The 17336-nt window shown below is 34.9% G+C and overlaps 1 protein-coding gene across 2 annotated transcripts in view; it reads left to right on the forward strand.

The window, feature by feature from the left end:
• The window catches only part of DYNC2H1 (dynein cytoplasmic 2 heavy chain 1), a 357072-nt gene that overhangs the window by 135543 nt on the left and 204193 nt on the right, over positions 1 to 17336 (forward strand). For both annotated transcript variants that reach the window (XM_025357391.1, XM_025357392.1), the window contains 5 exons: positions 6316 to 6479; positions 8453 to 8572; positions 9142 to 9276; positions 10642 to 10785; positions 12933 to 13022. In XM_025357391.1, coding sequence (XP_025213176.1) covers positions 6316 to 6479; positions 8453 to 8572; positions 9142 to 9276; positions 10642 to 10785; positions 12933 to 13022 — 653 coding nt within the window. The remainder of the gene's footprint in view (positions 1 to 6315; positions 6480 to 8452; positions 8573 to 9141; positions 9277 to 10641; positions 10786 to 12932; positions 13023 to 17336) is intronic.

A 17336-nucleotide genomic window follows, 5' to 3' on the forward strand; every position in this document is an offset into this window, starting at 1 on the left:
AATTCTCTTTCTCTCTCTCTCTCTCTCTCTCTCTTTTTTTTTCAACTTTGTTTCCTATGTGCTTAGGAGCTCAGCCACAGCAGAAGGTAGATGTGGCAATTTGCAGTTGGTAAATAGTTGAAGACAATTGGACCAGCTAACTGTGTGGAAGTTGTTCGGGGAGAGGCTAATGTAGTTGGCTAATAGTTTTAATTTTTATGAACAATAGACATCAAAAGTATTTTTTATTAAGCATTCCAGTCCTTTATGGTTATTTTATTTCCACGTTGAGTTTGAGTATGGAACCAGGAATTATACTAGAGATGACAGTTAAACATTTGTGGTTGGTTCTTTTAGTCCAGATGCCTCCCTTTAGGCATGGTTGCTTCAGAGACAGGCATATATGTGTATGCAACATAAAGGTTAAATTTGTGATTGATTGTTGTCTCTGTTTTCAAAAGGTATTTCTTCATATAGATGTGTCTTTCGTAGTCCAGTTGCGTCTGGGTGACCCAATGGCCCGAAGACTGGTAGATCAGTGTTTTTCTATTAGGAGCAGTTTTGTCTCCTAGAGAATATTTGGCAATGTCAGGAGACATTTTTGGTTGTCACAACTGGAGTGGAGGGCCACTATGCTAGAGACATCTTAAAATGGACAGGACAACTACCTACAACAAATAATTTCTCAGCACAAATTGTCAACACTGCTAAGGTTGAGAGGCCTTAAGCTAGTTCACTAGTTCCAACCCATGAGTCTCTGGACAGGTATATTTTAGTTGGTCTCAGAGTGGCATATTTTCTAGCCAGGAACACTACTTGAAGTGAGCTCATTGTACAGAATATCCAATGCTATCGATTGCCAGAAATTGTACTTGTGGCTAGTTGATGGGTATAGCATTGCATTGAATTTGCTCATCTGTGAGATTATTTGTAGATATCTGTAATTCTGTGTACCTGAAGGATATAGGGACCAAAGACAAGGATTGATTTACAGTTGCCTCAATTACTTCCAAAGCTGCCTCTTGCAAGGGCTGTGATTTAAACCTAGCCACATTTGTGTACAAGATATAGGGGCTATGGTAAAATTTCCAGGGATGAAACATGCTTTTTTTTTTATAGGCCAAGAGGGTATTCAGATGTTAGTTATCTTTCTTTCTTTGTATTCAGTGACTGTAAAGTAAGCAGTTTGTCTATAATGGGCTGTGGGATATCTCCTTGTGAAATCTTTATTTCCTTCTTTGGGTGCCAGAGTTTTAGATTTGCCTTTAATTAAGTCCCATTCATCTTGAGTTAGTTGTGCCTGAGTGGTATGCAATACGATGTGAAAAGTTTTCCCACTGGAGACCATTAGCAAAATTGTATCTATATAATGGAATGGAATTTGGACCTATATAGAGGTTCTCATGGTACTTGAATTCATCTAACTCAGTTGATAATATATTTCTGAAGAGTTTGGACCTATAAAGGTGTCCTGCATATAATAGCTGAACTGATTTTGGTCTTCTTCCCAAAAGAGTATAAAAAATAAATAAGTAGTAATAATTAGCAATATCCCAGTCTGCATACTAAGTATCAGTTATGACAGCAGTTTTTATAGTCATTGTTATGTCAGGTACTATGGAATCTATGGTGGCCACTGCCTGGTTTAAATTTGAATGGTCATAGTAAACCTTCAAGCAGCATTAGTTTCCAAAATTCAGACCGATGAAATTGTGGAGCACCCCTGCCTGGTGTAAAAATACAGATTCTTTTTCACTTTCTGTCATAATACATTTCTTTCAGCTGTAAATATTGATAGTATTTGGGTATACCTTATAGGTTGATCTTGCCTGAATCTTTATCTGATTGTTATAGAAGTAACCAAAGATATCACAGTGAATGCATCTAAATATATTCATGTATCCAAGCACCCCAAATGTTCATTCTATTATACATGTTGACTGAAAAAAACAAACAACAACAACAAAAAATACCCAAGCCTGATGTTGGTTCAGAAAACAACAATAGCCATGTAAATTGGCACTTTCCCTGGCAAGGATCCAGAGACCAAATCTTGTACCTGTGCCTAATCATTCTGTCTTTAGTTATCTAAAGTACAACACAGATTTTGTGTTCAGAGGAAAAAAGTAGTCAAAATTAACTGCATCACAAGTTAATTCCAATGTAAATTAAGAATTCATACAGTTAAGACTGTGTTGGTCTCTCTAGTTCTACATTTGATATTTTCTGTAAGAGATGAGACACTGAAGAGTCTTTTTTAGACAATAAAATATTTGTTTTAAAATATTTTCAAAAATGTTGTATCAAAGTAGTACACGCATGGGTTATAAAGTCAAATGATACAGAAGTGCAGCAGCATTCTGTTCCTCCCCTCCCATGACTAGTTCTACTCACCAAAGAACACCATTTATTTTTTATTTTATTTTTTATGTAAATATAAATATGCATAAAGGAAAGAGTACCTAAATTTATAGCTACTGAGTTTTTACAAATTGGATACACCTGTGTGAACACCCAAACCAAGACATAAGAGCTTTATTAGCACTCCAGAAGCCCTCTTATTTAACACACCTTTGCTCCACAAGGATAACCACATTCCTAACTTATAACAGCATAGAGAAGTTTTGCTTTGTTTTGTACTTTGAGTAAATGAGAAAGAAAAAAAGTAGCACCTAACTACTCTAGACTGAGATCTGGCCAGATTCTAATAGCTTGGCCTTTGTGTACTCCTGTTGAACATAAATCATTTCACAAAATACCAACATTAGAGAGGTCACTCTCTGACCACAGTCATGTTTGAGCACAAAAAAAAAAAAACAGGAACACTTTCCATAACACAAAAATAACCAAACATTCTCTTATCCCAGTTAATATGACTCCTGCTTCTTTACCAATTACAGTTTAGTCCCACTCCATTTCTTTTACCTCCTACATAAAAATTAAGATATCAAACCATTGTTTGCTCTTTCTGATCATACCCAATTCCCAGGAAAAGTATATTTTTCTTGAATTATTTATAAATCACCTAACACAAGCCAAAATCCTATAAGAAGCCTCTATTAATTCCTTTTTACTGACCCAATGCACAATTTCCCTTGATGTTCTATCTTTCATTGTGAAGAGCTGGTAAACGTGAGCTATGGCTCTTTAAACACTGGGTTTATTTTGTTTTGCTCATACTGTGTTTTTTTGTGTGTCTGTCAGCTTTGGTTAAGTTATATTTTTTAGGTGATTGTCTGTTTTACTGAAATTATCACATAGTGTATATTTTAAATAATATTCTCATCTTTTCAATGTCTGTTGGCTTTGTAATGGTGTTTCATTTTTCCTGATATTGATAATTTTTATTATCCTTTTCATTAATTAGTCTTGATAGGGATTTATCAATATTACTAATCTTTTCAAAATACCAACTTTCAATTTTTTTAATTTTAATTTTAGATTCACAGGGGACATATGCAAGTTTGTTTAACAAGGGTATATTGCATGATGCTCTGTTTGGACTTCTATTGATCACATCACCCAGATAGTGGACATAGTACCCAAGAGGAAGTTTTTTAGCCTGTGATCCACCCTCACTTTTGGAATCTCCAGTATCTAATGTTCCCATATTTCCCAAGTCTATGTGTAGCTAACTAACTTTTAATGTTGATTTTCTGTACTGTATTTTAATATTGATGTTGCTCTTTATTGTTTCATTCCTATTACTTTCTCCAGATTTTATTTGGTCTTTTCTAGATTTTTGAAACAGAAAATCAAAATATTGATAGTCTTTTCTTTTTTCTAATGTATGCATTTATGTCTATCAATTTTCCTTTAAGCCCTTCTTCATCTTCCTACCCAAGTTTTAGTTTCTTTCTTTGGCTCATAAATTACTTAGCATTTTGTTGTTTAATTTTCAGGTGGTTGGAGATTTTCTAGTTACATATTTGTTATTGATATGTAGCTTATCTCCACTTAGTCATAGAACTTATTAAAGTATTTTAATTTTTTGAATTCTGTTGAGCCTTCTTTCTGATCTGGCATTTGGTTAATTTTTATAAATGTTCCATGAAACTTGAAAATTGTATGAATTTTGCTCTTGCTTGGTTTAATTTTCTGTACAGGTTAATTAATAGTGTCAAGTTTGTTAATTGTGATGTTCAAATCTATGCCCTAACTTCGTTTTTTCTCTTTGCTTTATCATATATTGAGATAAATATCCTAAAGTTTCTGTGATTTTGAATTTGTCTTTTAGTTCTATCAGTTCTCGTTTTAAATATTTTGAAAGCTTTGTTATTAGATGCATACATTTTTGGAAATGTTTTATCTTTCTATTCAGTTGTCTTATTTATCATTATGAAATGTTCTTTATCTCTAGAAATGTTTCAAATTTTAGAGTCTGATATTAGAGTGGTTACACTAACTTTTTCGGCTAGTATTTACATGGTATGTACTTTTCCGTTCTTTAACTTTCAACTTTTTTGTTGGTGTGTTTTTTAAAAAATATATTTTATTGTGCATATTTAAGGTTTACAGCATTATATTATGGGATACATATAGATCACAAAATGCTTTACTGTACTAAAGCAAATTAACATATCTATCAATTTACACAGCTAGCCCCCTTTTTGTGTTTGAAGAGCAGCTAAACTCTACTCCTTTAGCAAAACATCCCAAATGCAATAGAGTTTTGTTACCTATAGTCCTGATGTTGTACATTGGATTTTTAGACTTAATCATCCTACATATCTGCTATTTTGTATTCTTTGACTATATCTCCCATCCCCTCCTTCATTCACCTGCTACCTACCCCTGGTAAATACTGTTTTATTCTCTGTCTGTATACTTGAGATCAAGCAGCAATTTTCTGTCTGTGTCTGGCCTACTTTACTTAGTGTAATGTTTTCCAGGTTTATACATGTTATGGCAAATGGCAGGATCTACTTCTTTTTTATGACTGAATATTATTCCATTGTGTGTGTGTGGGTGTTTGTGTATACACATCATGCTTTCTTTTCTTTTCCTTTCTGTTTTTTAGAACGGGGTCTCTGTTGCCCAGGAGTGAGTACAGTAATGTGATCATAGTTCACTGTAACCTCGAACTCTTGGGCTCAAATGATCCTCTGGCCTCAACCTCCTAAGTATGTTGGACTATAGGCACATACCATCATGCCCAGCTAATTAAAATTTTTTTTTTTGCAAAGATGAGTTCTCAGTAAGTTTCCCAGATGGATCTTGAACTTCTGGTCTCAAGTGGTCCTTCCATCTCAACCTCCCAAAATGATGCGATTACAGGCATGAGCAACCATGCCTGACCCACATTTTCCTTATCCGATCTGTTGATGGACATTTAGGTTGTTCCCATGTCTTGGCTGCTGTGAATAATGCTGTGAAGAAATGGGAGTGCGGATATCTGTAGGAGGTGGTGACTTCATTTCCTTTGGGCAGATACCCAGAAAAAAGATTGCTGGGTCATGTGGTAGTTCTATTTTTAATTTCTTTAGGAACCTTCCTATTGTTTTTCATAATGGCTGCACTGGTCTTCATTCCTACCAACAATTCCCTTTTCTCCATAGCTTCACCAACATTTCTTATCTCTTGTCTTTTTGATAATACCCATCCTAACAGGTGTGAGGTGATATCTCATAGTGGTTTTGATTTGCATTTCCTCATGATAAGTGATGTTGAGCATCTTTTCATGTAGCTGTTGTGGAGAAATGTCTATTCAGGTCCTTTGCCTGCTTTTTAATCAGGTTATTCGTCTTTCTGCTGTTGAGTTGTATGAGTTTTTCCTTCATACATTTTGGATATTAACCCCTTATCTGATGTATGGTTTATAAATAACTCTTTCCAAGTTTGTAGGTTGCTCTTTCATTTTGTTGATAATGTGTATTTTTCAGTTTACACATGTTGATAATCTTTGTTTTTTTAACCATCATTCTGTTTTCAAATACTGTATCTTAAATACTAGTGCAATAACCACTTTTAAAATGATGAATTTAGAAGTAAAGATATAATTGAGGATTTCTATTTTTGTCATCTATAATCAGCCATTTCAGAGAAATTTGGAATATGAAACATATTAATGTTAAAACCATACTGGATGTGAATAGATATTCCTTGGGTGCTTCAGTATCCCAGGATCTTCTTAGTGAATATTATTTATCATTGCTTGCGTAAGTGCTGATTAATAGAACATTCTGCTAACAGTATCTCAGGTAGCCCAACTTTTACTGTCTTAGACTCTGTTGAAAAGCCTATGTTTAGAAGTACTTAAAAATTATATTTTCAAATATTGTGTAGCAAAATACAGAAGATTCAGACCAACTAATTGTGTTATTTTTTTGAAAATAGGACCACGTTATGTGGTACAAATAGGTGACAAAATTATTGACTACAATGAAGAATTCCGCCTCTTTTTGTCAACAAGAAACCCAAATCCTTTTATTCCACCGGATGCAGCTTCCATTGTTACTGAGGTTAACTTTACTACAACAAGAAGTGGATTACGAGGGCAGGTATACACAGATAATAAAAATTTACCGTGGACTCTTTAGGAGCTTTTATATACTTATTAGACATTTTGGGTGAAAAGCTATTTTGTTAGACTAATTAGTATTTAAATTTATGATTTTGAAAATATACTTGTATGTTGGAGTGAAGCATTCTGGCTTATTTCATTTGTCATATGTATTGGACCTGTACATTTAATGTTAATGTCAAATTGCTGCTTCTTTTAATATAACTCTAATTTTGAAGTTTATTTCTGTTATATATGGTAGAATTTGAGAGATTGATGGATCATAGAGATTAAGATCATCTGCATTATATTTTTGGTTTGAAAACTGAAATTTAATTGTGAAAAGTGTAGCTAATTGACTTGTTTAGCTAGTTAACAGTCTTTGATTCCTGAGCCAGCATTTTTTTTAACCATTAGAACACATGGCATCTTTGAAGTCAATTTATCTTCATATGGCTCATTACAATTTAGAATTATTACATAAATTTCAAAATGATTTTTCATGTCCATACTTATATGTTTCCTAACTCATTTTTCCTCTTTAAAATATAATGCCAGTTGACTTTTGGAGTATCATCCTATTTTTTACTCATCTAACAATAGTAGATTTTTTCATCTTTTTGATTTATATGATGGCATACATATTTGCTGCAATTTTTACTTGATTGTAATTTTTTAAATTGTTCTTTCAAAATATTTCTTTGTATACATATGACTCATCAAGTATATTTTTATGAACAATATCTTTTCATTTGACTTGATGCTTCTTTTAAATAAAACAATGTGACAATCACTCAAAACTTGGCAGAATTAATTGACAGAATTGCTCCTTCTATCTAAAAGATCTCCACAGTAGTTGCAAAAAGGAGCTATATAGGTCTTACTTTAGCAAGAACTGAATGAAGATGTTTTTACAGCAGATTTGGAATTATATATTTTATACCAATGTTTTTCTCTATTTTAGTGTTCAGAGTTAACAATTTGACAGCATTTTTCAACGGCTTCACAGATAACAGCTTTAACAGATACAATGTACATACCATACAATTTGCTGATTTAAAATGTACAATTCAATGTTTTTTTTAGTGGAATTGCTGGGTCTTATGGTAACTTTATTTTTGGCAATTTGAGAAACAAACAAATCTTTCCAAAGTGGCCGCATTGTTTACTTTCCCACCAGTAATGTAGGAGGGTTCCTGTTTTTCCATATCCTTGCCAACTCTGGTTGTTATGTATCTTTTTAATTGTAGTCATTCTAGTGGGAGTGAAGTGGTATCTCATTGTGGTTTTGATGACATAGTCTTTTATCTTTTTATTTGTTTATTTTATTTTTATTTTTTTGAGACGGAGTCTGGCACTGTTGCCCAGGCTGGAGTGCAATGGCGTGATCTTGGCTCACTATAACATCTGCCTCCCGAGTTTAAGCTATTCTCCTGCCTCAGCCTCCCAAGTAGCTGGGATTACAGGCGCCCACCACCACGCCTGGCTAATTTTTTGTATTTTTAGTAGAGATGGCGTTTCACCATGTTAGCTAGGCTGGTCTGGAACTCCTCACCTTGTAATTCGCCCACCTCGGCCTCCCAAAGTGCTGGGATTACAGGTGTAAGCCACTGTGCCCAGCCCTTTTTATTTGTTAATGTGAATACTTACTATTAAAAAAATACTAGCTCTCATAATTTAGTATATTTAATTTAAAACTAAATATTACATATTGATATGTTAAGTAATGTACTTTCTTACAGCTTTTCTACAGTAGTTAATATTATGCTCATCAGCTTAACTATTTGCTTTGTCTCTTTTTCATCAAATGTAATTGTTGAAGGTATCTCATATTTAATTAGAAAGAATGAAATGAGATAACGTAGTATCATATTTGTAATAGTCTGTCAAACACAAGGCCTGTTTGCAGGAAGTTTTTGTTTTGTTGTAAGCCTTATTGCTAGAAGTTCCTTGTCTTTTTGTTTTCCCAAGCTTTTAGCTTTAACCATTCAGCATGAGAAACCTGATTTAGAAGAACAGAAAACAAAACTATTACAACAAGAAGAAGATAAGAAAATACAGCTAGCAAAGCTCGAAGAATCTCTTCTAGAGGTAAAAGTCTAGCTATTTAGGTTATTTTTTCATATTACTTTCTTAAATGAATACAAATAGTAGCATTTAGAAAATTAGTAGTATCTTCAGATTTTTTTTTCCAAAGGCATATTAGTGTATATCTTACAGTCAAAATTCTAACAATAACGGGAGTTATCTTTTGGAATACAAGATCTTAATGAGCAATGTTTAAGACAAGCAATTTTTAACTAATTTGTATTGTTTTATTATTTAATTATATGCTCATAATTTCAAGAAGCATTAAAAGCAAGAAATTAGGACTAAATCTGTAACTTTAAGTAGTTTTTATTTTTTATTAAATCAACAAAATTAATACCTTGCTATGTTTGATAATGATATAGTTTCATAAAATAATTTATTAATTCATTTGATATAAGAATGCTATAATAAAAATAGAATAAAACTTTAAGAGGGCTATAAAATGTTGAAATTCTTCTAAAATAATGTAAGTTGCCATAAACATCAATGAATGACAGTTAATATGGGCTTGCTTTAATTGGTTATTTTTATATGTATAATGATGTTCATGTTGTTAACTTTCCCTACAGACACTTGCCACATCTCAAGGCAATATTTTGGAAAATAAGGATTTGATTGAGTCTTTGAATCAGACAAAAGCAAGCAGTGCACTTATTCAGGAGTCACTTAAAGAATCTTACAAACTCCAGATTTCCCTTGATCAAGTAATTATTTCCTTCTTTGTAATTTTGTATTATGTTTTCTTGAACATTTAGGTTAATATGATGGAAAATGTGGAATCAGGTCCTCAGGGGAAAGATGATGTTAAAAAGAGCTATTCAAAAACATCAGAACATTGGGTTTGATTCTAGTTATTGTAGAGAGGGAATTCAGATGTTGGCACATTGAGGATAAGGACTGTTTGTCAATATACCCTGATGCCTTCTACTGATTTCTGGCATAATGTTAGATCTAAGATAGAGCTGCAATTTTGTACTGAAATTGGAAATCAGTATATTGAAAATGAGTATTACAGAATATCTTTGCTATTCTTGGAACTTTTCTTAAGTTAAGGCAAGTTACATATACTAATTAAAAGGGTTATAAGCGCTAAGCTATAGTTATTGGCTCTTTTCATGCTTACAATGAACAGTGCTGGGTACTTTATTATCCTAATGTGGACACCTGTTAGAGTCGTCTTCTCTACCTCTAGTTCCATCAGTGTTCTTATTGTCACCAATCCTATACTCAGTTCGAACTTTTCTCCACATCAGAGATAGCCTTATAGTGTTGTGCTGTCTTGCGTTACCTTAACTGATTCTCTTTAGAAATGTAAAACTGGATCATCTATTCTCTGATCACAAATATTTAACACTGTCATCTTACCCACTTTCCCCTCATACTAGCGCTCTTGGTCCTCATTAAGACCAATCTGTGAACCCCTTCTAGCTCTGTCAACTGACAGGTAGAAAGGTATTTAAAATATATTGCTACAGTCTGAATATCTGTGTGTCCTCATCACCCCCAAAATTCATATGTGGAAATCTAATCCCCAGTGTAATAGTATTAAGAGGTGGAGGTTTTAGAAGGTGACTAGGTCATAAGGGCAGAGCGCTCATGAGTGGGATTAGTAACCTTATAAAAGAGGGCCGAGGAAGTTTGTTAGCCCCTTCCGGCAAGTGAGAACACAGCAAGAAGCAGTTCTTTCTGTGAACCAGGAAACAAACTCTCAACAGACACCAAATCTGTTGGCACCTTGATCTTGGACTTCCCAGCTTCCAGAACTGGGCGAAATCAATTTCTGTTATATAAAAGCAGAACCAATTTAGTGTGTTTTGTTATAGGTAGCCTTAATAGACTAAGACATATGTTGTCTGCAGTTTTATAAAAATGAAGAAGAAAAACTAGATTTTGCTATCTTTTTTAGTTAGAAACCATGATTCATTATCTTCATTTGTTTTATGTTTATGGAAAAGTAAGGTTTTTTTTTTTTAGTTGGGTAGATATGTGCATTGTAGTCTTTAGGTGGCAGTAAAGCACTAATTCTAAGGTGTTTCCACCCTATCCCCTACCGATCTCTTGATCCATAGGAACGGGATGCATATCTCCCCCTGGCTGAGAGTGCCAGCAAGATGTACTTCATTATTTCTGATTTGTCCAAAATTAATAACATGTACCGTTTTAGTTTGGCTGCTTTTCTCCGACTTTTCCAACGAGCTCTACAAAACAAACAGGTAAGCTGTTGGTTACCCTGTACCTGACATTGAATTACAGGGAACACTTTACTAGGGAGAGTACTTAATTTATAATAAAAATTATTAAGCAAACTTTCATAGAATTATGTTCCAAAAGACCACATGTAACACTTTTAAGCTATATAAAGAAATTAGTTACTTAATTTCTTTTTATATTGTTAACAAGGTGTCCCAATGTGACAGTCTTTTTAATGAAAACAGTTTATGTTCTGAGTGTAAATGAATAAGTAATAATCATTTTTAAAACCCAGTGATTCTGAAAGGTATAAAAATAAGAATTATCCCCATAATATCATTACCTGGGGAAAAAACATTTAACATTTTATTGTATGTCCTTGTTGTTTAAGGCCATAACTTTCCAGATAATGGGGATACAAGTGTCCACTGCCTTATCAAGCATGTATTCTAATGGAGACAAGGATATATTAAAGGGTAACAAATTGTTTTAACTAAAAGATACAATACTGTGCTTTTAAAAGTGTATTAGTGTATTATGGACAACTTTCCTATCAGTGAATATGAACTTAATGTTTTTAAGAGACGATGAGTCTATACCATACTTCATTTAACCACCTCCTATATATGCACATTGTTCTATTTATTTCTGTTGAGTATCGTATTAATCCCAAACTCGGCTGCTTAAAACCATTTTCTTATGCTTATTGATTCTGTTGGAAATGTAGTCAGGACTCAGCAGGGATGACTTTGTTTGTTTCACAATGTCTAGGACCTCAGCGGGGAGGACTTGAGAATTGAGGGGCTAAGGCAGGTGCTTCACTTGCCCGTCTGGTGCTGTGGGTGGGAGGACTTGATGACAGGACTGCCAACTGCAGCACCTCTGCAGGAGGCTTGGCTTTTTACCAGCACTGAGTAGATGGATGGACTTCTTATTTTTTAGCTCAGGGCACTAACTGTGTATTTCAGTGAATAAGGCTAAAACTGAATAGCCTTTTAAAACACAGCCTTAGGTCTGTGTCATTTCTGTTGTATTGTATTGGCTGAAGCAGTCACAAATCTATGTAGAGTACAAAACTTTCTTTCTGTTGTTTAGAAAATCTACTGGATCTTGTAGGTACAGTACTGTCTTATTATAGAGTGACTTTTAGGAAATCCAAGTCTCAGTTTCACATGTGATCTTTGTTAACATATAGTGAAATGAATACAAGTATTTGCTATCTAAAGTAATGATTAGTTGTCTTGGTTAGAACATACTATTACAAGGCTAGAAGCCTAGGATTAATGCATCTGAGTTCCAGTTCATAATGCTTTCTTTAAACCAACTTCACACATTTCTCTGCTGATCCTGGATGTATTTTTCTAAGCCATTAAAATTGTTTTACTAGGTTTTTTTCTTGGTATTAATTAATAAATCATAAGGAAGCAAGCAAATTTAGTCTAATTGTTAGACCAGAATTGATCTTTGCAAGACTTATATTCTCCAAATGCTCTCTGAGATGTAAAACTTACATCACACTAAGGGAAAAGGACAGGTTGAACAACCTTCCCTTCCTGCATTTCTATACCAAACAATTTTTCTTTAATCAAAGGAAATAGACACTAATAGCATGTTTTTCAATTATTACAATCTTGCAAAATGGAATTATTATATCAGATCAAAAACTAAAATTGTACGTGAGTTTTTACAGCATCAATTTCAAAGTTATTGTTCATCCTTATTCATCCTGCAGCCCATGATTTAAGATCATTGAGGTTCCCATATTGAGAATGGGAAAATTCTTTATAAGGTATTCTTGTCATATTGTTTTAGGGTTGGATTGATAATTATAATACAAATAATTAAAATGGCCTTAACCTAGATTGATGTAGATAGTATTTTTAATGCCAATAGGAATCAAAGTGATACGGTAAAATTCAACTTATGTTGCATTATTGGAAATTGATTGTAAGTTTCATTTGTTGAAAGCTTTAACTCTATACATTAAAGAAAGGTATGTCTTTTTTTATATTATATTAGTGTACAAGTTTAAAGCACTTGTTTAGTCCCTTGAATTTGACGGTAAAAGATACTTATTTCAGAATCAGCTTTGAATCTGGAGGAACAATTTATAGAAGTGCTTTTTAAATGTTTATAAATTTCCTAATGAATTTCCAATTGTAATCTACAGGATTCTGAAAATACAGAACAGAGAATCCAGTCACTTATCAGCTCATTAAAACATATGGTATATGAATATATATGTCGTTGTCTATTTAAGGTAAGAAGCTTCATATTTTTCAAATATAAAATGCTACTTGTTCTGTGATTTAACATAATATTTATAGTTATAGTATAACTCTTTCCCCACTGGAAAGGTATTAAAAATGGTATTTCTCATATTTTTCCAGAAAATTTAACTGGAATGTCTTATAGCATTCTTGGTTGTAGTGGAAAAAAAGTGACAAATGAAGAGGGGAGAGCAAACACTGGGTTAGCTGACTTAGTTCTAAACATTCCAGTGGTCACCAAAAGAGATAATGACAGTGGATTATGTAGCTCATTATATAGCTAGACTTTCTCATCCTCAGCAACTGACATTTTGGGCTACATAATTCTTTGTTGTATGGGATATTGTTCTGTGCATTTTAGGATGTTTAGCAGCATCTTTGCCTTCCAGCACTCCCTCCCATCAATTGTGAAAATAAAAAATGTCTGTCGACATTGTCCAATGTCTCTGGGGTTGAGGAACAAAATTATTTTGCATTGTTAGCATTAGGAAGCAAACTAGTGTTTGAGCCTGAGTTATGAAAGAAGTTTTTTACAGAAGTTTTCATATTACGTGTGTTCCAGAAGAGAACACACATCGGACAGTATTTTAGAAATTTTAGATATTAGAAAACACAGAGGCCTTCTTTTACTTAGAATTTTTTTGTTTGTTTGTTTGTTTTGAGACAGAGTCTCTCTCTGTTGCCCAGGTTGGAGTGCAGTGGCGAAGTCTTGGCTTACTGCAAGCTCTGCCTCATGGGTTCAAGCCATTCTCCTGCGTCAGCCTCCCAAGTAGCTGGAACTACTCGCATGCACCACCATGCCTGGCTAACTTTTGTATTTTTAGTAGAGAGAGGGATTCACCATGTTGGTCAGTTCGAGACCATGTCTCGAACTCCTGGCCTCATGTGATCTGCCCTCCTCAGCCTCCCAAAAGTGCTGGGGATTACAGGTATGAGCCGCCACACCCGGCCAGAATTTTTTTTTTTTTAAATAGCAATCTTTGGGTATAGCTTAAGACGTAATGTTGAAGAAGAGCTTTGTAAAGGCAATTAATTGAGAGAGATAGAATTATTATGGTTCAATTATATAGGCTTCTTAGAAAATGTTGAAAAATATACAGTTAATATATTTTTAGAACAGGATAGTAATTTTTGTGATTTTGTTGAGGATCTTTATTTGAGATACAGACTAAATCCTTCAGAAGCTGTCTGGGCAGGGCATCTCTGAAAGAAAGGCAATACCTCCAGTCAGGAGCTTATAGATAAAACTCCCATCTCCCTGGGACAGAGCACCTGGGGGAAGGGGCGGCTGTGAACGCAGCATCAGCCAACTTAAAGGTTCCTGCCTGCTGGCTCTGAAGAGAGCAGCGGATCTCCTAATACCGCGCTTGAGCTCTGCTAAGGGACAGACTATCTTCTCAAGTGGGTCCCTGACCCCCCGTGCCTCCTGACTGGAAGACGCCTCCCAGCAGGGGTCGACAGACATCTCATATAGGAGCACTCCAGCTGGTATCTGGCAGAGGCCCCTCTAGGACGAAGCTTCCAGAGGAAAGGAGAGGCAGCAATCTTTGCTGTTCTGCAGCCTCTGCTGGTGATACCCAGGCAAACAGGGTCAGGAGTGGACCTCCTGCAAAGTCCAGGAGACCTGCAGCAGAGGGACTTGACTGTTAGAAGGAAAACTAACAAACAGAAAGGAATAGCATCAACATCAACAAAAAGGACATCTACACAAAAACCCATCCAAAGGTCACCAAGATCAAACACTAAAGGTAGATAAATCCACGAAGATGAGGAAAAACTAGCGCAAAAAGGCTGAAAATTGCAAAAACCAGAATGCCTCTTTTTCTCCAAAGGATCACAACTACTTGCCAGCAAGGGAACAAAACTGGACAGGGAATGAGTCTCACGAATTGAGAGAAGTAGGCTTCAGAAGGTGGATAATAACAGACTCCTCCGAGCTAAAGGAGCATGTTCTAACCCAATGCAAGGAAGCCGAGAACCTTGAAAAAAGTTTAGAGGAATTGCTAACTAGAATAACCAGTTTAGAGAAGAACATAAATGACCTGATGGAGCTGAAAAACATAGCACAAGAACTTCATGAAGCATACACAAGTATCAATAGCTAAATTGATTAAGCGAAAGAAAGAATATCAGAGATTGAAGATCAACTTAATGAAATAAAGCACGAAGACAAGATTAGAGAAAAAAGAATGAAAAGGAACAAATAAAGCCTCCAAAAATTATGGGACTATTTGAAAAGACTAAATCTGCGTTTGATTGGTGTACCTGAAAGTGACAGGGAGAATGGAACCAAGTTAGAAAAAATACTTCTCAGGATATTATCCAGGAGAACTTCCCCAGCCTAGCAAGACAGGCTAACATTCAAATTCAGGAAGTACAGAGAGCATCACAAAGATATTCCTAGAGAAGAGCAACCCCAAGACACATAATCATCAGATTCACCAAGGTTGAAATGAAGGAAAAAATGTTAAGAGCAGCCAGAGAGAAAGGTTAGGTTACCCACAAAGGGAAGCCCATCAGACTAACAGCGGATCTCTCTGCAGAAACCCTACAAGCCAGAAGAGAGTGGGGGCCAATATTCAACATTCTTAAAGAAAAGAATTTTCAAACCAGAATTTCATAGCTAGCCAAATTAAGTTTCATAAGTGAAGGAGAAATAAGATATTTTACAGACAAGCAAATGCTGAGAAATTTTGTCACCACCAGGCTTGCCTTACAAGAGCTCCTGAAGGAAGCACTAAATATGGAAAGGAAAAATCAGTACCAGCTACTGCAAAAACATACCAAATTGTAAAGACCATCAACACTATGAAGAAACTGCATCAACTAATGGGCAAAATAACCAGTTAGCATCATAGTGACAGGATCAAATTCACACATAACAATATTAACCTTAAATGTAAATGAGCTAAATGCCCCAATTAAAAGACAGAGAGTGGCAAATAGGATAGAGGCAACACCCATCGGAGTGCTGTATTCAGGAGATCCATCTCACGTGCAAAGATACACATAGGCCCAAAATAAAGGGATGGAGGAATATTTACCAAGCAAATGGAAAGCAAAAAAAAAAAAAAAAAAAAAAAGCAGGGATTGCAATCCTAGTCTCTGATAAAATAGACTTTAAATTAACAAAGATCAAAAAAGACAAGAGGATTGCATATGGTAAAGGGATCAATGCAACAAGAAGAGCTAACTATGCTAAATATATATGCACTCGGTACAGAAGCACCCAGATTCATAAAGCAAGTTCTTAGAGACTTACAAAGAGACTTAGACTCCCACACAATAATAGTGGGAGAGTTTAACACCCCACTGTCGATATTAGAAAGATCAATGAGACAGAAAATTAACAAGGATGTTCAGGAGTTGAACTCAGCTCTGGACCAAGCAGACCTAACTCCACGCCATCTACAGAACTCTCCACTCCAAATCAACAGAATATACATTTTTCTCAGTACCACATCACACTTATTCTAAAATTGACCACATAATTGGAAGTAAAACACTCCTCAGTAAATGGAAAATAACAGAAATCATAACAAATAGTGTGTCACAACACAGTGCACTCAAATTAGAACTAAGGATTGAGAAACTCACTCAAAACTGCACAACTACATGGAAACTGAACAACCTGCTCCAGAATGCCTAGTGGGTAAATAGCAAAATTAAGGCAGAAATAAATAAGTTCTTTGAAACCAATAAGAACAAAGACACAACGTACCAGAATCTCTGGTACACAGCTAAAGTAGTGTTTAGAGGGAAAGTTATAGCACTAAATGCCCACAGGAGAAAGTGGGAAAGATCTAAAATCAACCTGCTAACGTCACAATTAAAAGAACTAGAGAAGCAAGAGCAAACACATTCAAAAGCTAGTAGAAGACAAGAAACAGCTATCAGAGCAGAACTGAAGGAGATAGAGACACGAAAAACTCTTCAAAAAAATCAATGAATCCAGGAACTTGTTTTATGAAAAGATCAACAAAATAGACCACTAGCAAGACTAATAAAAAAGAAAAGAGAGAAGAATCAAATAGGTGCAATAAAAAATGATAAAGGGAATATCACCACTGATCCACAGAAATACAAACTACCATCAGAGAATACTGTAAACACCTCTACACAAATAAACTAAAAAATCTGGAAGAAATGGATAAATTCCTGGACACATACACCCTCCCAAGCCTAAACCAGGCAGAGATCGAATCCCTGAATAGACCAATAACAGGTTCTGAAATTAGGCAGGCAGTAATTAATAGCCTACCAACCAAAAACAGCCCAGGGTCAGGTGGATTCACAGCCAAATT

The sequence above is a fragment of the Theropithecus gelada genome, chromosome 14 (assembly GCF_003255815.1).
Source record: "Theropithecus gelada isolate Dixy chromosome 14, Tgel_1.0, whole genome shotgun sequence".
Taxonomy (NCBI): Eukaryota; Metazoa; Chordata; class Mammalia; order Primates; family Cercopithecidae; genus Theropithecus; species Theropithecus gelada.